Source organism: Phyllostomus hastatus, unplaced genomic scaffold, assembly GCF_019186645.2.
Source record: "Phyllostomus hastatus isolate PE091 unplaced genomic scaffold, TTU_PhHast_1.1 phas_contig_80, whole genome shotgun sequence".
NCBI lineage: Eukaryota > Metazoa > Chordata > Mammalia > Chiroptera > Phyllostomidae > Phyllostomus > Phyllostomus hastatus.
Genome location: NW_025333960.1, coordinates 18,578,388 through 18,599,954, shown reverse-complemented (window position 1 = coordinate 18,599,954; position 21,567 = coordinate 18,578,388). Strand labels below are relative to the sequence as shown.

At 39.7% G+C, this 21,567-nt stretch overlaps 1 protein-coding gene across 3 annotated transcripts in view; it reads left to right on the top strand.

Moving 5' to 3' along the window:
* Positions 1-341: 341 nt before the first annotated feature.
* The window catches only part of ABHD3 (abhydrolase domain containing 3, phospholipase), a 40,916-nt gene continuing 19,690 nt past the window's right edge, over positions 342-21,567 (top strand). For all 3 annotated transcript variants that reach the window (XM_045849980.1, XM_045849978.1, XM_045849979.1), the window contains exons 1-4: positions 342-649; positions 1,199-1,362; positions 2,396-2,578; positions 17,648-17,693. In XM_045849980.1, the coding sequence (XP_045705936.1) occupies positions 488-649; positions 1,199-1,362; positions 2,396-2,578; positions 17,648-17,693 (555 nt within the window). In that variant the 5' untranslated portion in view covers positions 342-487. The remainder of the gene's footprint in view (positions 650-1,198; positions 1,363-2,395; positions 2,579-17,647; positions 17,694-21,567) is intronic.

Genomic DNA, 21,567 nt, shown 5'->3' with positions numbered 1-21,567 from the left:
TTTGAATCAATGCATACTTCTTGGGCACCCTGAACTGCTAGTATACAGGAACGATTAATCGAAACCTACCACCTTTCGGAATAATTCAAGGTCACTGGAGCAGGTGCGCTGCCAGGCTCATTTCCTTCGAAGTCCGCACCTGCCCGCTTCCAACTCTGGGAGTTTATCCAGACTGACTGCGACCTGGCGCACCAGGACGGAAGACCCCAGATAGCCCTTTGCGTGGCGGGGCTTGGAACCGCGCCTCTAGGAGGTTGCTGAGTGGCTAGTGGTGGGGGCGGTTCTAGGGAAGCCCAGGCGGAGCCTGCAGCCCGGCGGGCAGAGCTACGCCTCCCGGGGCAGCCTAGACAAACCGCTTGGCGGAAGCTGTGCTTTTCCCGTCAGGAGACGCTCTGCTCCAGGTTTCCTGAAGCCCAGTGCTCACTCGCCCCTCTCTCAGCCCGGCTGGCCTCTTGCCGCAGGACCACCGCTTGGAGCTCCCAAGGCCATGCAGAGCTTAGCCATAGACCTGCGGATGCTCTCCCGGGAGCTATCCCTCTATCTGGAACACCAAGTCCGGGTTGGGTTCTTCGGTTCGGGAATGGGCTTATCCCTGATCCTGGGCTTCAGCGTTGCTTATGCCTGCTACTACCTGAGCAGCATTGCTAAGGTGAGCCGGGGGGTGGCTCGGGTGCAGAGGCGCAGGGCCAAGGACAGCCTTGCGGGAAGCGACAGCTTCAGCGTAGCCGGAGGCTTGTCGCTGGCAGGAGTGAGTGACTGGGGCCATGCTAGGGGCGAGCAAACTGCTCCTTAGAGCTGCCCTTTCCCGGGCATCTGATGAATGCCCTTGGAGCGCTTGCGGGAAAGCCAGCGAGCCCCTACCCGCCTGCATGTGGTCCAGCCCGAGTCCTCCGACCGCTACCCAGACCTTCTGACTTATGTGCGCGCGGAGCTGCGCTGTCGCTATTATTGATCTAACCCGGCAAAGCTGCTCGGCAATGCTGTAGCACTTTTTAGAATGACTTATTTCAACTCTTGCCTTTCACCAGAGGGGGATTGATAAAGCACTCTTTAAATCCATTGTAACTGTGAACTGTTGGCCCCAGACTTCCAGTAATCTGGTAGATCGCGCGTGAGGGACAAGTGTGGTCGGTTATGGGTTACGGTTGGCAGAAACTTTCCGGTCTGAATCCCTTACTGAGACTGCCTTTCCCCCCAGAAGCCCCAGTTAGTGACGGGTGGTGAGAGTTTCAGCCGCTTTCTTCAGGACCACTGCCCCGTAGTGACAGAGACGTACTACCCGACAGTCTGGTGCTGGGAGAGTCGAGGGCAGACGCTACTGAGACCTTTCATCACTTCCAAACCCCCGGTGCAGTACAGGAAGTAAGTACATTTACATTTTCAGTCTTGTCTTCAAGATCACAATTTTTTTATTTTTATTGTTTTGCATACTGCCTATTTTTGGTTAATAGAACCTCTGGTTTAGTAAGTATAGAGAGAAAGGAAGAATGAAAATGGGAACTATGGCCTTCACCCACACTCAGCTGCAAGAAAGTGTTCAGGTATTGCCTTTCACATTTTTTTGTTGTTGTTTGGTGCCCTGATGTAAATGGTTTATTTCTAGTATACCAGAAGTGTTTGGAGTTTACTGTTTTCCAAATTCATCATGCATCTGCCCCTGATGACATAGATCCTTTGATGATATGTACCAGTTCACTGATGCTGGGACAAGGGTGGGAGTGAGAGGATTAATTAATTTGGATTTTGAAGCCCTGTAAAAGAACTTCATATTGATAAGCAAATGGGTTCTTGATGATAATGTCCTTGAGGTGTTGCAGATATGATCCAGGATATATCAGTAACAAGAGATTTAAATGGTGCCTATTATTAATTTCCCTGAGTCATCTAGTGATTCTGGAGGTTTTTTGTCACATAGAACTTGCACTGTTTGTCTAGGACAATTCTATATATTCATAGATACTATGTGAGAAGTACTTTAAAATATGTAAGAAGCAAATTTTGTAATAGACTCTGTGGAAAGACTTTGTTATTGAGTCAATCAACCAGACCTCTGATCAGATAAGCATTTTACTTATTCACAATTTCCTGTTGACTTATTTGGGTGATCTCAATCAAATAGGGATCAAATGCTGGGTATTTTAGAGAAATGAGGAAATGATTAAGATACATGCTTGAAATACTTTGAAATTCATTTTTATTTACTACCTTTTACTGGCATTACTGGAAATATTTAATGGTATGAATTTCATAACATTCTTGTAATGAAAGAAGGTGATGTAAGTGTGTGTGTGAGTGCTGAAAAAAGTTATTTTGAGATATCCAACTAATATCATATATTTATAGAATTAAGACACAAATTGAAACAATGAGTTTGTCTTTGAATTATTTCTTTTAGCGAATTTATTAAAACTGCAGATGGAGGGCAGATTTCGCTGGACTGGTTTGACAATGATCACAGTAAGAGTTACATGGATGCCAGCACCAGGCCTACAATCTTACTGTTGCCCGGCCTCACTGGGACAAGCAAGGAATCATATATCCTCCATATGATCCATCTGAGTGAAGAATTGGGATACAGGTACCAGTGAAAGGGTTTTTTTTTTTCATTTTTCACTTAATTCATTCTAAATGAAACACAAATATATCTTCATGTTTATTTCAGAAATACTTTCTATTTCTTGCATGAATTAAGCAACCTCCTAAGTTATTATTTTGTCTGCTTTTTCTTTTCCCTCTTTTTTCAGGAAAATGCATAACTAAATCATTGCACAGGAAATAGCTCTTAGCATAGTAGGAACCCAGCAGATTTTGGTTGAATGAAAAAGTGAAATTAGAATCACCTAGGAAATGACATAGGACCTAGGTCTGAGAAGGAGTAGGTCACACTGAAGGGAGTGCTATGCAGAATAGCAATTACAGACGCCTGAGAGAGTACACAGTGGCCCTCATGTCACACTCTGTATTTTGGCCCTGGATCCACTTATCTTGTCTCATTGGCTCAGATCCCAAATGTAAAAAATATTCAGAATCAGCTTGTAGGTGTCCTTATTTTTCCAAAGGTGATGTGTGCCTCTTCTCTCCATCTGACTTTGCATGTGGCATCATCATTAACATGATGCCACATCATTTTTGAGTAACCATTATTCAACTCAGTCACCAGATATAGTTGACTTAGCAACTTGAAGTTTCAGGTTCAGCTCAATCTTAGAGTCACTTTGAAAGGTCCTGCTTTTCCGTGCCTCAATCTTTTTCAGCTGATAGTAATGGAACACTCTGAGTTGCATTTAGGGTTGTATCTTTTGATGAACTTGAAACACTTGTTTGTGTGAAAAACTGAGGCTGAGTTTATAGTAATAAAAATATTTTGATATAAAGAGGGAAATGCCATAAGAGTTATTTCAATTTTGACAAATTAACTCTGATCTTTTACAGATAAAGCCTGTTTTGTCCATAAAGTGACAGTCTCTCAGAAGCTTTGATATGGTGTTCCAAAATTATAGTTCCAATGAAATTTACACTAAGCAAAAGCAAAAATTTATCATCATTCAATGTTTAAGCACCATCCAGTTTGATGTGAGGCTTGATTCCATTTTTTTGCTAAAACTTAGTCATGCTCAAAAAGTACAGATCATAAAGCCTTTTGTACATATTTAGGTTGCTGATTCTGTACTTAGTCTGAGCTATCTGTCAAGACTTAGAAAGTACTTTTAAAAACAACATAGTTGCAACTCAGGGACTGAATCACATGAGCTCTGGAGTTGCCAATATGTATGACTTTCTTCCATCACTTGTAAAAGTTGCCAAATTGTATTTCCATGCTATCTTTACACTGTGTTTCAAAGTTGTTGGGAGGTTCTAGCTTCCCTAAGGGTTAAAATCTCTTTAATTGCTTTAGAAATTTTACTGAGAATATATGATACAAGAAAGGTTTTGTGCTGGGTACTACGAGGAAATACAGAGTAGTGAGAAGTTGTTCTTGCCTCAAGAAGCCTATGAGAGGGAAAGCTGAACCAGAGCACTGTCAGCTGCTTGAAGACCCAGCTTGGTTGGGGTCAGGGAACTCAAACACTAAATCAGATGGGGCTTGGAGGTAACAATGATTGGTAAACTTTTCAATAGTCTTTGGGCCTATCCCCACCTATTTTTAGCTGCAAGGAATCTTTTAATCTAGGTTGGAGAGGGTGTATTAGTTAACTTTCTCTGTATAATAAACTATCTAATATTTCATGGCTAAAAACAATAAGCATTCTGCTCACAATACTGTGGGTCAGCAATTGGACTGAGCTCAGCTGGATAGTTCTTCTTGTCTTGGATGGAATCATATGTGCATTTGTGGTCAGCAGCCTGGATGACTCTGTGCTTGGGGACCTTCTGCAAGGATGGCGCCTCTCAGCTCCACATAGTCTTTCATCCACACCAAGCTCACCCTGATCTTGTTCATTGGGTGGTAAAGGGATCCAAGAAATACAAAAGTGAAAGCTGCAAGCCTTCTTGAGGCCCAAGCTGAGAATTCTCACAATGTTGCTTCTATTGCATTCTAGTAAAAGAAAGTCACATTCTAGTCAAAGCAAATCAGTCCAGAGTCAGAATAGGGAAAGACAAGGAGGATTCCCCCTGCAAAACTCCCAGAGTTTTCTTCTGCAGGGTGAGCCCCTTGTAGTACAGGCTTCCCCCACTAGGTGAGTGCTCTAGGAGCCCATCTGTATTGCTGTGTCAGCTGGTGGTGTTGTGAGAGGCTGCATTCAGCTTTGGTGAATTTTTTTTGAAGCCCCAACATGTTTGCCCATTTCATGATAGGTGATTTACAAGTGCACCTGCCTACACAGTGCTGAGTGTTCAGCAGTTTTTGACCAAAAATGACATGACCCCCATGCCCCAACCTCCCTACTCACCAGATCTCACCCCTAGTGACTTTTTTTTTGTTTCCCTGGATGAAAAAAGTCCTCAAAGGGAAACATTTTGCTGATGTGGAAAAGGTGAAACAAAAAAAGTCAGAAGTGCTAAAAGGCATCAGAATCAATGAGTTCAAAAACTGTTGAGAACAGTGGAAGAAACATCTCAGTAAGTGTATTTCATCAAATGGAGAGTACTTTGAAGATGGCTGAAGTTTAAACATATAAATACACAATATTTTATAAGTAAATTTTAGTTTTTTGAATGTCCTCTCTCATAGACCCCACCTCTTTACAGGAAGAGTTACAAAATATTTTTTGCAATCTATCAGAGACAACCAGGTTAGTTACAAAGACCACCCAGGTAAAAAAATGCATCTGGAACTTTGGCACAAGGCTGCGTTGAGTTCTTAGGTGGCAAAACAGATCTAAGTAATTAATACTGTAACATGGGGTTTGGTAAGTTAAGTTGTGTAATGTGGGGGAATGTGTATGGGCCTTAGAGCCAGACCTGGATTCAAATGTTGGAACTGCCACTTACTTAGTGATCCTAGGCAATTAATTTTTAACTGTGCCAATAACAGTTTCTCACTAGAGAGAGCTTAATGAATCAGAACATACAAAGTACTTGATTTTATGCAGAAGAAAGGGGGTCTTTAGAAATGTTCATGCCTTCCTTCCCAGATCTTCTGTTTCTTGATCAAAGTAGAACACTTTTTATAATTTAAAGAACAAGTACAAGCAGATCTACCTCTTGGAAATATAAACATCTAGTTTCTTTGCAGGACTGCTTGGATATTATTATAATGTCTGTTATACAGTTGAGTTTCATAGGAAGTAGGAACACCCCAATATGATGGGCATGCACGTGATTTCTGCCCCAGTTAGTACCTTTTGTAAAGGTTGAGTGTGTAGGAAGGGTCACAAATTCTGTCAGGTCACCAGGGAACTGCTGATGCTTTACTGGGTCAGATAGTGATTCAGACATTGGAGAGAACCTGTCTCCTGGCATGTAGACAAATGAAACATGAGGGTTACTGTTGTTGTTAAACAAATGTTTCCTGTACCTGAATACTAACAAAGACAAAACTTTTCTGTTAAGCCCTATTAATACAAAATTAATAATGCGTAGGATGAGAAGTCAGCTAAAGTTTATTTAAGATAATGGTGAGCAAAGGTTCTACAAAGACATCAAAGATAAGTATAACTGAATGGGGAAATACTTGGCCTGCTTGCAGGTTGTCCATTTTCATTGACGGAGCACAGGATGCACTCCCTGGATAAATTTGCCTTTGCAAGTAGAAGAGAATTGCTGAGCCAGGCAGCCCTAGTCATTCTTTCAGATTTTATCAGATAAGTCTTCCATCTCCTGGAGAGCAAGAAAAGTAAGAAAGAGCAAGAATCCAAGAGCGTGTCACAGAGAAACCTCATAGAAGCCAGAGGAAAAAGTGGAGAAAAAGTTGTTCCCTCTAATAAGCTATACCCATTTGATTGATGAAGTAGTTAGAGAATGTATCCACTCATTTGAGATTTCTTTTTTTTTTTTTTAAGAAATCTCTATTCAGTAACACAGCCTACTGGGTATTATTTTGTGCTATCTGGATAATATCCTGTTCTCTTAAACCTTTTCCCAAACATCCTCTGAATTGATTTCTAGCACTACAACTAAAAACACGAAGAAAAGCAGTAACTCTGAGAACATCCAAATCATCTTTTCTTTGACCTCTTTTATTGAGAGCCTTCATCTCCCATTTTATTCCACCCCCAAGTAATTTAAACAGAGTGACCCATCCAGAATTATGTTATAATAAGTTCATTGAAATCTAGGTCAGTCATTAAGTACTTTGGTACTGTAAAGTACGGTATCAGAACCTATATTCCCAAAGAGCATACAGTTTCTTTGAAGTGACAAAGACTGTGCAGTAGTAGGGAAGAAATATATCAGAGAGCTCCAGAATTGGCTTGTGTGACAGAAACCCAAAATAACAGATGACTTAAACTAGATACAAGTTTATTTCTCATGTAAAAATCCAAGATGGTGAACTGGGACTTGTACGGTGCTCTACAGTGTCAGGAAACTAAGTTTCTTATATCACATTTCTTCATAACTTAGGGCTGCTTCAGCTCCAGCTATCATGTCTGCATTCCAACATGAAAGAAATACAAAAACAGAAAATAGAGAATGCACCAACGTCCTTTAAGGATGCTTCCCAGCAACTGTGCACACCACTTTTACTGATACCACTCTGGCCGGCTGTTTCTTAGCTTCAAGGGAGGCTTTAAAGTGAAGCCTTTATTTGGGGCAGCCATTTACCAAACTGAAATTGGAGGATTCTGTTACTGAGGAAGAAGGAGAGGGTAAATATTGGGAGGTAACTGGAAGCTCCTAGCACTGAGTGGTCAGAGTATTACAAATGCCAAGATTCTGGGATGTCAGAAAAACCAAGCAAGCCATTTTATGGAGGGAAGGAATAAATCACTTGTGTCAGATGCAACTGAAAGGGCAAGAGGAACAAGGACAGATAAAGCAAAATTTGACAAGATTCAGTATAGGCATGAGAAAAGAAGCCCAACTAATTGCTGGAAGTTAGCTGCGCTCAGGAAACAAGAGCAGAAGTGGATCACCCACTTGACAACTTTTTAACATTCCTTTACTTTCCACTTAGGGGTTTGGGCCTGCATAACTTTGATTTAAGGGAAGTAGCACTAGTGGATACTAAGCTTTAGGTGGCGTTCAGCTGAATGTCATTTCCTGCAGCATTAGAAGTGTACGGGCAGGTCATCTGCAGACTCCTCCTGAGTGAGTGAGGGAGGAAGGAAGGGGAGGCAGAACTAAGGAAAATGATGTGGTGAAACAGAAGGGTGAGTTCTGATGACTCCCCATGCTGAAAGCAGTATCTTCGATACAAAGTCATTTTTAATTAACATTAGAATGTTTTCATCTAAAATTATTTTTATTGGGTTTTTTTTTGTTAAAATAATTTGGTTTTTAAAATTTTGAGAACAAGTCAGTTACTGATTATTCATGAGACTGGCTAGATGAACTAATGCCTATTAGAAAGCATTGAATAAAGGTGTTTCTGGAAAACATGATAGTGGATGTTGACAAGTAGTACCATTCTCTAGGGCCCTGACAATATCTGCCTGTTAGATATTCCACTAAAAAAGGATACTTCAATTAACAAACTTTCAGGGACAAAGCTCTTTTTATCAGAGCTGGCATGCACTCGAAGAGTACTCTGTGTTCAGAGCACCTATCTTCTTTGGAAAAAGAGACTTTAATGTCACTAGCTTAGACTACACAGGGGAGCATAGTGAGGGTGTTAAGTGGATTCTTGAGTCAGAGCTGCCTGCACTCAGATCTCAGCTTTGTCACACACGACCTGTGAATCTGTGGACAAGGTACTGAATCAGTACCTCAGTTTCTTATCTGTAAAGATACCTATCCTTCGTAGAGTTTCGAGGATTGCATCTATAGATATGAAGAGCATTGACTAGTACTTGGCCCATGAAGTAGGCATCTATAGATATGAAGAGCATTGACTAGTACTTGGCCCATGAAGTAGGGGATAAAGGGATTGAGCAAAAAGGAAAAAGGACTCATGGACATGGACATTGTGGGATGGGGAGGGGTATATAAGGGGACTAAATGGTAATGTAAAAAAAATAAACTTTCAGGGAAAAAAAGGAGTATAGGCCTTGAAATATAAAGGAGTGAATCAAGCCATTGTCTGGTGTTGCGCGTGGGTCCCTGGCCAGCAGTGACCACGGAACGCTGTGGATGGCTCGACGATAAACACGCGAGAAAAAACAACACATGCACAGAGACAAACTAGTTTCTGTGGGGAAGTAGGGACAAAATGGCCACCCCCCTAGTGGGGAGCACGCTGATTTACCGTCCATACCTGCTTTTATTAGGCTCATTTTGCATAATAATTCAGGTAAAGTACAGTACTCATTAGGGGAAGTAAGGAACCATAGAAAACAAAGAACTCTGCCGGTCTATTGAGGGTCAAAGAGCTGTAAGACTGAGGAACAAAATAACTTCCTCCTAAGACCCTTCTCATTCAACTGAGAGCATTCTAAACAAAGAAGGTTTCCAGTAATTTACATGTTCTTTCTTAGGCCTGATCACCCTGGGGAATCCGCACTTCTCAGTACCGAGCTGCACCACCCTGTCATTGTTTCAGGCTTAGGTGGAGCAAGGGAACTAAGGCAACTGGGAGACAAGGAGGTTTTTTCCCCAGACGATGAGAACTCAGGCTATGTCAAAGCCGAGGAGCGAGGGTCCATCACCCCTTTTGCTGCAGCCCCCCAAGTCCTTCTTTTGGGGGGGGCCTCCCAAAAGTGATCGTGCCTGTCTTAGGTCGTTTCCCCGTGGGGAATCTTACCCGTCTTTGGCTAACCGACCAAGCTTTTTGGGGTTCAGTCATGAATAAAGCAGCAGAAGCAGAATTCCTGCCAGGGAGATAAGCTTTTGTCTCCTTGCTGGCTTACGGTTCCAAGGGCGTTCCCTTAGCCTTAGTCTAGGCAGGGGTTTCAGCTTCTGATACCAGTCAGGGCGGTTCCCAACAGTCTGGTTTAGCAAAGAGCCTTATTAGTCTGTTCAAATGAAAATGAGATAATTACTGGCTATGTCACAGGTGTGCACAGGTGTGCACAGGTAACCAGGTTCTTAGTGATCGAGGACAAAGAATTGAACCGAACACACAAAGTTTATAGCATAAAGAAAGAGGGGAGGTTTATTAAGTGATAGTACATACCACAGGACACGGGAGTGAGCCAGCTCTGAGCAGAGGAAAAAAAGGGCACGTGGGCTGGGGGATTCTATTCTTATAGGGGCAGAAGCCCCCCTGCTAGTCTTTGGCGGGCTTTTCCTGCGCAGGTACAAGGAGTTGGATTTCAAAGCTACTGCACATGCGTGGTTTCCCATGACTTTCTTGATTGGCTACTGGAGAAGGGAGTCCCACAATGTTATTTCATTATAATGATATTATAATGAATCTGGTAGCGCGCAGGCGCATTCTATGATTCAGAGTTCTCCCAGAAAACAGGAACAACCCGTCTTAGGGGGTCTTTGTCATGTATAGATGTTTTCTACCTCAGCCCTGCGGGGCCTCTGGAGCTTCCTTCCTGACTACCTCCTGCCTCAGCTATGCACTATTTCCAGGCAAGACACCATCCCAGGAGGGCCCAGGGATGGCACTATGCCTGGCAGGCCATGGTGGTACAGAGGGAAGGAAGGTAATGCCTTACTAAGGTGATTGCCTGCTGGAATCTACATCCTAGAATACACACATTTTTCTGGCTCAGTTTGGGGTGACAAAGTTTCTAGCAGTGACCTGTGACACTGGAATAATTCTTATTAGTTCATAGCACTGTGGATGTAGAGCACTTTTGACACTAAATAGCGTTTTCTATAGGCTAATTCAAGTGGGTCTTTAGTTGACACAATCTATAAAAATACCAAAGAAATCCAGCTAGAATTCGAATGAGTAACATAAAATATGAGAATATCAGAAAGCAGCTAAGTCAATGTTAGGGACAATGTTGGAGATAATGGGGGGGAAAGATTCCAAAAAGATGGTTTAAGAGGTCACTGAAAGAATTATTGATGCTAGTTGTCTAAGGTTTTCAGCTTCCTCACATTAAGATTAACTTTGGCTCTTTTTTCCTCTCTCCTTCTGGGACCACAATTTTGTGTATGTTAGATCTTATGATATTGTCCCATAAATCACTGAAATTCTATTCAATTTTTTTCTCTCTCATCTTTAGATTGGAACTGCAGTTTGCAAATACAGTAAATTTTTATTTCAGATATTGTATTTTTATAAAGATTTTCTTTATGTATTTTTAGAGAGGGGAAGGGAGGGAGGAAGAGTGGGAGAGAAACATCAATGTGTGGTTGCCTCTCACCCATCCCCCACAGGGGACCTCGCCCACACCACAGGCATATGCCCTGACTGGGAATCGAACTGGCAACCCTTTGGTTCTCAGGTTGGCACTCAATCCACTGAGCTACACCAGCCAGGGCCAGATATTTTATTTTTCTGTCCAACAATTTCAATCATTTAATAGGTTTTACTCTTCTGCCGAGATTTCCTATTTTTTTATTTATTATAAACTTATTTTTCATTCTGCCCTTGAGCATAGTTTTAATAACTGCTTTAAATCTTCATCTGTTAATTCTGACATCTAGATCATCTCAGGGTCAGTGACATTGATTTTCTTAGCTCTTTAGTATGGGTCATGTTTTCCTGTTTCTTCATGGTGTAGTAATTTTGTGTTCTAGACAATTTGATCCTTTGTAGAGGCTTTAGATTCTATTATATTTTTCCAAAGAGTACTGACTTTTATTTGTTTGTTTTAAGAGGCAGATAACTTGGCTAAACTCAAACATCAAACTCTGTCTCCTCTGCAGTAGACAGAAGCTGAAATCTCTTTTCAGTTTTTTATCCTTAATTGAACCACTTGGAGTCTGCTTCACATATGTGCAGATGAAAGGTCAGCCAGAGCTTTGGGACAAGTTTTTATGGTGTTTCCCTCTCTGTTTCTATCTTTTTTGAGATTTTCCTCTCATTTTCTAACTGCTCTTTTGTACCAAACTTTGTTTTCTGTTTTTTCAAGCTCATCATACCAAACATTTCTGACTTTTATCCACCATTGAGTAATGCCAACCAGTACCTCCCTTCAGGCAAAAGCTGTAAAAACAGGAGGTTCACCCAATGCCATTTTTTTTTCTTCTAAGTGTCAGCTTACATTCAGTTTCTGCTTGCTTTTGGTTGTTTTCTACTGCCTTTATAATTTGTCAAGAGTCTATAGTTAACTATTCTATGGAAGGACTGGCCCAATAGGATCTACTCTGACATTTCTGGAAGCAAAACCTCCTTGTCATGTTTTCTTAATCTGGCATGCAGAACTCTATGCCTATTTTGGCCCTAACCTATTTTTCCATCCTTATTTTTTACTATTACTCTTTAGATAGCATTTTTCAACTAAAATGATCTACTTTCTTGTCCCTTGAAAATTGTATACATCTTATATCTTTGCTCACATTGCTCCCTTCAACCAGTATTATACCTCATACGTTTCTTCTGCTGAAATCTTTACCATTTTTCAAGTCTCAGCATAAGATCTATCTGCCTTTTTCATGAATCATTTCCTAATCAATTTGCCCATCCTGACCTCATAAGGCATTGTTATCTATACCACTCTTTGAACACTGAATCATATACTACCTTGTGATATTACTTTTGTAGTAGTCACTTGTGATATTACTTTCAGTAGTCACTGAAACTATGGTGCATTTCTTTTCAGCCTAACTAGATTCTACTCTCCTCGAGAGCAGGACTTTATTTTTTGTTTCATTTTTCTCCTATAATCTCTAATTCAAATGTAAAATTAGTTCAGTAAATACTCTGTTTAATAAATTTTTGAATGAGTGTGTCATTCCCATATTAATATTCATGTAAAGTGCTTAACACATGATCTGGCACATAGCAAACACTAATAAATATCTGTTGCTATTATTATTATCTGCAATCTGAATGTTCGTCTCTGTACCCTTTGCTGAGTATTATTTCTTTTTTTTTTAGTTTTTTATTAAATTTATTGAGATAACATTGGTTAATAAGATCCTGTAAGTTTCAAGTGTACATTTCTAGGATACCTGATCTGTATATTGCATTGTGTTATTTCTATCCTTAGAAGCAAAGATTTGTGGAATCTTAGACATGGAAAATATTTAAGGTTATCTGATAACATCCCTTTATTCTGGTAGATCACTAGGCTTGAGCAGATTCAAGGCTATCTGGTCCATTTCAGTGTAACAGTGGTTCTCAAACAAGCAGACTATAGACAGTCCCCACTGTAAAGAACACTCTGATTCATTATGTCTCTAGTGCTAAAGGTTAAGAAATCCTATGCTGTAGGTAAGCCTCTGCTTTTTATTTAACCTTCATCAAAGGGGACTCACCTACTCCCCTGATTAAAGTGTCCCATTGCCAAAGAAAACTCTTAATACCAGATTTATTCTTTATTTGGTATTTCTTCTCTATTTTTCCTGTTTTGAAAAGAAAGTTTAAATAGCTAAAATACGCAGGAAACTAAGTTCTGCAGAACAGTTTTTCTCATTTTTAAATACATACCCTTTAAAGTTGTTTGGGAGAAATTATAGAAATTATTTGGAGAGAGCTATTACAAAGTTAACAGGCTTATTGAGTGCCTTACAAATAGTAGTTGTTTCTGTTAAAAATCTTAGCTTTAAAAAGACTGAAAACCTTTTTTTAAAGAAAGCATTCATAGGCCATTGCTAGCAAAAAAAAAGAAAAAAAAGACTGGTCTTGGGGCACAGAGTCTAAACCATCAGCAGCATCACTAAGTAGAAAAGGCAAATGTGCCCTTTTTAATGGCATTTTTATGCATCAACTAGAGGGGTGAAAGAAGTAAGGTGATCTTAAAAAATTCATGTTAGCTATAGACAAAGGGATGGGAGACTAGTTCTGGGATGGTCCAGCAGAGTCTATAAAGCTCCTGTGCAAACTGGAAGCAGAGACTCCTGGGGTTCCACTGCACCTGGCTATTCCATCTTTTTAAATAGTTAGTTTAATAATTCCAACTTACATTAAGGAGTTTGAGTAGTCTTTTGGTGGTTTTTGCCCTGCAATTTTTACCTGATGAAGACCTTGTGTCTCTTCCTTTTTAATTTAGAACATCTCAGAATTTTTTCTTGTCATTTCACAACCACCTCTTTTAGCTTTATATGTAAAGTGTTCCCTGATGACTGTGAGAGCAGAAGAGGGTTTAAATGATCGAAGAAGCTAGAGTGGGAGAAAGGGGTACAATGGCAGCCCTCACTCCGCCTTTCCCTACAGCTGCTTTGCTCCTTCACTCTTCATCTCTGCCCCACTTCGAAGACTAGAAGTATACACAATGATCACTGCTACTAGCTAAACATGGTCAGGAACCGAGGCCTATGGAGAGGTCAGTAAAATTCCTCCTCTACCAAGACATATCAGAGCTGTGATCTACTTTTCAAAGTTGCCTGAAGAAAAGTGCAAATATCCCAGTCTGCACTTTGGAAGAAAATCCCAGGTGTATAAGCTGCTTTTTCATGAGTTTGCAAATCATCGTTTTCTTTCCCCTCACAAGCTCTGTTCTCCTCCCTCAGTGGCAGTCACATGGTGATGATATCTTGCCCCAGAAGCCATTTTTATCCTTATGTAGTGTTTGCACTCTAAAAGTGGTTCTTTTCTGAATGACTGGAACTTCAAGGTTCAAGGTCACAATTAACTTTAGTCCCAGTTCCTGTGTAACTTAAGTGCTTATGCAAGTAAATGCAAGTGGCTAACTTAAATTTTGTTTATGTCTAGTCTGTTTTACCATTTTTAAGCAAGAAGTGATTAAAGACTAACTGACTCTATGCTAATTTTTCTGCATGTTTTTGTTCTATATTTAAGATTGTTCTTTGACTAGTCAATAGAATGTAATATTTCTAGCTTTTTCTCAAATTGGGTTTCTGAGATTTTAAACATTTTTTTCTTTCAGTTGGGCCTAATAAAATTCTCTGTATGACCTTTCAGATGCCAGAAAGAATTCCTTTGCAGAAACATACCTTGAATACCACACTGAAATCTAACCTCCCTGAGAAGAGAGTCAGATTTGTTGAATCTTTTGTAAGGCAGTCAGGCACCAGTGCTTAGAACCCATGTAATGATCAGCAGTACCCTGAAGGAAGGGAATTAGAACCTTAAATTGTCTTAATTGATTGGATAAGTAAACAGTAAAAAATAAAATGATTTTTTTTATTAGAGAGGGAAATGGAGGGAGAAAGAGAAGGGGAAAAATATCAATGTGTGGTTGCCTCTCACATGGCCCCCACTGGGAACCTGGCCTGCAACCCAGGCATGTGCCCTGACTGGAAATCAAACTGGCGACCCTTTGGTTCACAGCCCACGCTCAATCCACTGAGCTATGCCAGCCAGGGCAAAATAAAATGAATTTTAATCCACATAAATATAGATTAAATCAAAGAGAACCCATGCAGACACAGGTCAGGATTTTATTTGAGGATAGCACAAAATACATATCTGGGGTTATGGTTGACTGAAAGTTCAATGAGAGTTAAATATTTTAAATGCAGAATGACTTGTTAAAGCTAGCCTGGCACAATAAATCATTGCCACTAACAGCTAACTGTCGTATACTTACCATGACCCAACACTGCTCTGAGCCCTTCCCTTATGACCACTACCGAGGTGAGGCAAACAGGATTATGGAAAACACAGGAAGTGTTTCCTCCCCTAAGTAGCACAGTGGGAGCCCATCTTACCAGCGCAGGTGCCAGGCTCCTCTCAGCTCCACCTGTGATAACGTTTTCATCTCAAGTGAAATTCTAGTATCATTGTTTGCTGAGCCTTGATGGAACAAGAGCTATTTCTTAGTACAGAATAAATACTTATCAATGTTACATGTAGAATAAGTAGAAGACTTTTTAATTTGAACCAAAAACAATTAAATTTGACTTGTATTTAGAATTGTCTTAATAACATTTAGTGGAGCCCTATACATATGCATAGGAAGAAGTTGTAAAATATTCTGCTTTGGTAGGAAAATTTAACATTACTTCAATATATAGTTTTATTTTTTAACATCTATTTTATTGATTATACTATTGCAGTTGGCCCATTTTTCCCCCCTTTATTTTTCTCCACCCTGTACCCTCCCTCCCCCACCTTAGTTCATGTCCATGGGTTATACATACAAGTTCTTTGGCTTCTCCATTTCCCATACTACTCTTAACCTCCTCCTGTTTATTTTGTACCTACCATTGATGCTTCTTATTCCCTGTACCTTTTCCCCCACTCTCCCCGCTCCCCCTCCCCACTGATAACCCTCCATGTGATATCCATTTCTGTGATTCTGTTCCTGTTCTAGTTGTTTGCTTAGTTTGTTTTTATATTTGTTTTTGTTTAGGTTCCGTTGTTAATTGCTGTGCATTTGTCATCATTTCACTGTTCACAGTTTTGGTCTTTTTCTTAGAGAACTCCCTTTAACATTTCATATAATAAGGGCTTGGCGATGATGAACACCTCTAGCTTGACCTTATCTGGGAAACACTTTATCTGCTCTTCCATTCTAAATGATAGTTTTGCTGAATAGAGTAATCTTGGATGTAGGTCCTTACCTTTCATGACTTTGAATACTTTTTTTCAGCCTCTTCTTGCCTGCAAGATTTCTTTTGAGACATCAGCTGACAGTCTGATGGAAACTCCTTTGTAGATACCCCTCTCCTTTTCTCTTGCTGCTTTTAAGATTCTCTCCTTCTCTTTCATCTTGGGTAATGGAGTTATGACATGCCTTGGTGTGTGCTTCCTTGGGTTCCACTTCTTTGGAACTCCCTGAGTTTCCTGGACTTCTTAGAAGTCTATTATTTCCTTTGACAGATGGGGGCAGTTTTCCGTCATTATATGTTGAAATAAGTTTTCAATTTGTTGCTCTTCCTCTTCTCCTGCTGGCACCCCTATGATCCAGATGTTGGAACATTTGAAATTGTCTCAGAGGTTCCTAAGGGTCTCCTCTATTTTTTGAATTCTTTTTTCTTCATTCTGTTCTGGTTGAATGTTTATTTTTTCCTCCTGGTCCAAATCACTGATTTGAGTCCCAGTTTCCTTCCCTTCACTGTTGGTTCCCTGCACGTTTTTCTTTATTTCACTTTGCATAGCTTTCACTTCTTCCTGTATTTCAGGATCATACTTAACCATTTCTGTGGGCATCCTGATTACCAATGTTTTGAACTCTGCATGTGATAGGTTGGCTGTCTCTTCATCACTTAGTTCTATTTTTGGAGCTTTCATCTGTTCTTTCATTTGGGCCATATTTTTTCTTTCTGCATGCCTGTTACATTATAAGGGGTGGAGCCTTAGGTGTTCGAAAGGGTGGGCAACCCACTTTGCTGTGTTGTGGCACTGTATGTGGGAGAGGGGTCCAAGAGTGAACAGTGCCACTTCTTGGCTGTCAGCTGGCTTTCAGTCACTTCCCTTGCTACCCAAAAGCAAATTGGGCCCTTTTGGGTTCCTGGGTGGGTGGGTTTGTATATGTTCTAGGGCCCAGTGGGTCTCTCCAAGGAACTCTCCTGTGAGGCAGGGAGTTTCTCCTGCTGCTACAACCCCCACAGGTTTGTACAGTCAAAGGTTTGAGGCATTATTTTTCTGCTCTGGAACCCTGGGTTGCACAATCTGCCACACTCCCCAGTTGTTCCTCCTGGTTTATCCGCACACAGATGTGAGAACACCTGGTCCTATAGCTGCCGCCTTGCTGAGATTCCTCTCCACCCCAGCTGCTCATCTCCGCCTCTCCTATCAGTCTGGATGAAAGATATTTCTTCTTTAACTCCTTGGTTGTTAGACTTCCATACAGTTTGATTATCTGGCAGTTCTGGTTATATTTTATTTTTAAGTTTGTTTGTTGACCTTCTTTTGGTTGTGTGAGGAGGCACAGTGTATATACCTATACCTCCATCTTGGCTGAAAGTCCTCCAATATACAGTTTTCTGATTTGAACCCATATATGGAATTTAGAGAACTAGAAATGTATTTTCAGGCATTTAGATGAAATTGCCAAACATTCTCATGTCTTTGGAACAGGTTTTTTAAAATCTTTTAGTACTCTAAAACAGTACTAGTAAGATGATTTTGATAATATATGTTGAGCTAGAATTATGTGTAAAAATAACAAACATTTCTCCTGGTTTTTAGATGTGTGGTTTTTAACAACAGAGGAATGGCCGGGGAGAATCTCTTGGTAAGTAAATTTAAATTAATAACAGCTTAATTTTTAAAGGAATAATTTTTAGTTTTATAACTTAACTTTTGTACTTACTGTATTTAATATCAACAGGTATTTATCTACATCATTTTTAATGCATATTATATTGTCTTTAATAATTAAATAGTACAAAACCAATTAACTGGAACAGTGTTGCTTTTTTTCACTTAAGAAATTTACTTTGTCCTAAAGTGGATCGACTGGGTTGCATGCCTATTTGCCCATCAAAGTTTACATAGAGAAAAATGTTTTAAATTGGCTTTCTTCCTCTAACCCCTAATTTTTTTTATTGTGATGATAGAAGTTTTTGCATCTCCTAGAAAATCAACACTATCTGATGTTAAACCTGTAAGTTGGAATAAAAAATGTTACACTCACTGAAATTTTCTGAAAGCTTTTCAATTATTAGTCCCTCACCGCTTCAACAGGTCAAAAGCAATTCTATCAGAATTGAAAGAAACTTTTTGAGTCATTGATAGAGAATGTTATTAAGACTATAAATAAGTTAGTCATGCTAAAGATAAAAAATTACAATCATGTTTCTAATGCTGGTACTTCATGAAAACACAGTGGAGTGGGGGTTGAGCAGTGGGGAAGAGCTCTGTCTCTTTACTTTAAAGTAACTTAAGCCTTGGAGGGAATCGAGATCATGTGATTTTAAAAGCTAACATTATAAAATGTGTATGATCTTCATCAAGTGCCTCACAACAAATAGTTTGATGTGAAGGGTCCCACTTCCTTATTTTTGCAGCCCTCCAGGATTCTTGTAGACATGGTAGGCACTCTAAAGGGAAAGATTTGAATTTGCCACTGTGACCTGGACCAAGCAAATTGTTTGTGAGCAGCTCTTGTTGGCTATGTGTCTTTCTATATACTTCAAGAATACAAAGATAGGAAGACACGGTCTGAGGCTCTCAAGGAATTAACATGCTACAGAGTAAACTCTATTAGGTCCCATAAAGTGAAGGACAACGATCTGTTCATTCAGCAAAGTTATGTTGTATGCCTATTAAATCAGGCACTGTACAAGGTGGTAAAATGAGGAGTGTACATATTATTAGACATGACCCTTAGCAGCTTTAAATTAATTAACAGGAGACAGTCAGATACAGAAAAATATGCACAATACAGCACTAAGTATAACTGGGAAGATTTATTAATGCCTCAGAGCATAAAGGGGAGGTCAGAGAACACTGTAGTGGAAGTAAATTTGAGTAGGATCTTGAAGGCTGTGGTACTGAAGCTGAAGAGGGTATAGAGAAGCCTTCTCAGCAAAAAGAACAATGTATTAAAGTACATGGAGGAAAAAATACAATAAAATTTTTTCTTTTAAAAAGAGCATGGAATAGCAAGTACTAACTTGTGAGAGGATAATGATAATTTTATCTAATATTTATTGAGTCCTTAGAATGTATATCTTTTCATACTTACTGTTCAGCAAGAGAAACAACCCAATGATTTAGCCACCATCATCCTCATTTTCCAGAAGAAGAAAATGAGACACATATATGTTAATAAGTAGCCCTAGCCATGAAATTCAGAGCCAGGATTCAGACCCAGGTAGTCCAATTATGTGTGATTGTTTTTGACTGTCATGCTATACTCCCTCTTGTTATTCAGGAAGTGATGGGAATTGTTTTAAAAGGGGTAGGACCAAATTTTGAAAAGTCATGTATAGTATTCCCTGGATCCTAGTATTGAACCATAGACATTTTTTTAAATTTAGTTTTATTGAGGTATAATTGACATATGAAATAATTTGGTCATGGTCATGTCTTAGAAAGAGATCTTAAAGCAGTGTGTAGAAAAGAGATAGAAGCCCTGGCTGGTGTGAGTCAGTGGACTGAGTGCCAGCCTGAGGACCAAAGGGTCACTGGTTCAATTCCTAATCAGGGCACATACCTGGGTTGTGGGCCAGGTCCCTAATAGGGAGTGTGTGAGAGGCAACCATACACTGAATGTTTCTCTCCCTCTCTTTCTATCTCCCTCCACCTCTCTCTAAAAATAAATAAATAAAATATTTTAAAAAGAAAAGAGATGGAGGGGTAGGGAGACTTGAAGGCCAGTTAGAAAACAGTTTCTATAGACTTACCCAGAGCTTGAAATCAGAGGTGGGAGACTGGAAGGGGAAAGAACAAAAATGAGAGGTATTCATGGGAGGTATTCATGGGATAGAAAGATTAGTAATTATGAGTGAGTCAACATTTCTAGCTTGGTGGACTGGTAAAAGGCATTGGTATTTGCTGAAATAGGGAATCTAGCAGAATTTATGAGATTTTGGTTTGGTATAATAAAAATAAATTCAGTTTTAGATGTTTATGGTGCTTTTAGATCATCCAAGTGGAAATTTCTAGAAAACAGTTGGATATGCCAGATTGGCTCTCAGGAAAGTTGTACAGGCGACAGAGAGAAACAGACTGTCAGTGTGCAGTTGGAATTAGAACTCATGAGTGACTGAGATCACTTAGGGACAGTATGTAGAATCCAGGGGAAAGGTCAGATAGTATCTTAGAACACCATGAGTAGGAATGAGGAAGCTTGATAAAGCTTCTACCCTCAGCATTTAAAGTTCACTGGAAATTAACTTTGAAAGATGACAGCAACCCAGTAATGTTTATCCATAAACTTTAATTGAATTTTTGAAAAATCTCCAAGAATACTTTGAGTTCTTACAAAGGGATAGTATAAATTTTAAAGAATTCACTGAGTTCTAAATGAGGGGATAAGAGTAGTGTGGCCTCTGGATTCTCATACAGTGCACTGGAGTGAGTTCTGATAAACTAGTACCTCCAGCAAATATCTGTATCAAAGAGACTAATGTAATCTAACTTAAGAAAGAATAAGAATATAAAATGACTGAAATGTACCTATATTATATTTTTTTAGAAAAACTGCTTTGACTGAAATTTAAGGGAATTAATTATAATTTAATATATACTTCTTGTATCCTAATGGATCACATTATTGATTATTAGAGCTAGCTTTGATATTTAGGTCCCTTGATAACCCTTCTTCCTTCTGCCTTAGCGCTATGAACAATTACTGTTTCAGACTAGAGGAACTCTATGTTAAGGTATACTTCACCTTGTTCCAGAAAGGATTCAATGTAGCTCAGACTCAGAGTAAGTAAGATTGTAGTTTAGGCATAAAAAATAACAATTAAAAAAAGGTGAAAGTCAGCAAAGATCAAACAGGGAGGAACTGACTAAATGAAATGAACCCAAAAGATCTAGAAAAGGTAAAATGGAATTTAGAGTAAGCAGTTCTCCTAGAAGTAGAAGAAATGCAGAAGTAAAAGGTTTGCTGAAATATATTGGTGACATACTTAGAATTTATAGGGATTACTATGGCTTCTGCAAAGCAGTAAAGTAGAAATTTTCCATCACTATATTGTCCTCATTTCCAATTAGTCATTGCAGCATTGAGCAAAAGCCAAAAGCCTTGCTCACTAGGATGAGAAGCTTGCACATTGGTCCCCCTGGGGCTGTTAGCTGTAGGAGACAGTTCTTGTCTCAGTACACTTCTCCTCAGATATTTCTGCAGGGTTCTTAGAGTCCTCCGAATAGTTGGCGTCTTTTTTGTTCTCTGAAGATTGATTTTCAAGGATAGGGATCCAGAAAGTAATTCCCTATTACTCTGTGAACTGTCATGTTTCTAGTTTACTTTAGGAATGATAATTTACAAAGAATTCAGCCAAAAGTGAGCTTATTGAAAGCCACATAGGGGCCCCTTCCTTTTGGTTATAGGGTCATACAGACTTCTGTGTGCCTAGGCCCAGCAAGAAAAAGCCTCCTAGCCACTTTGGAAAATAGTCTGGCAGCAGGAAGATACAAGATTTGTGGTGGGGGAG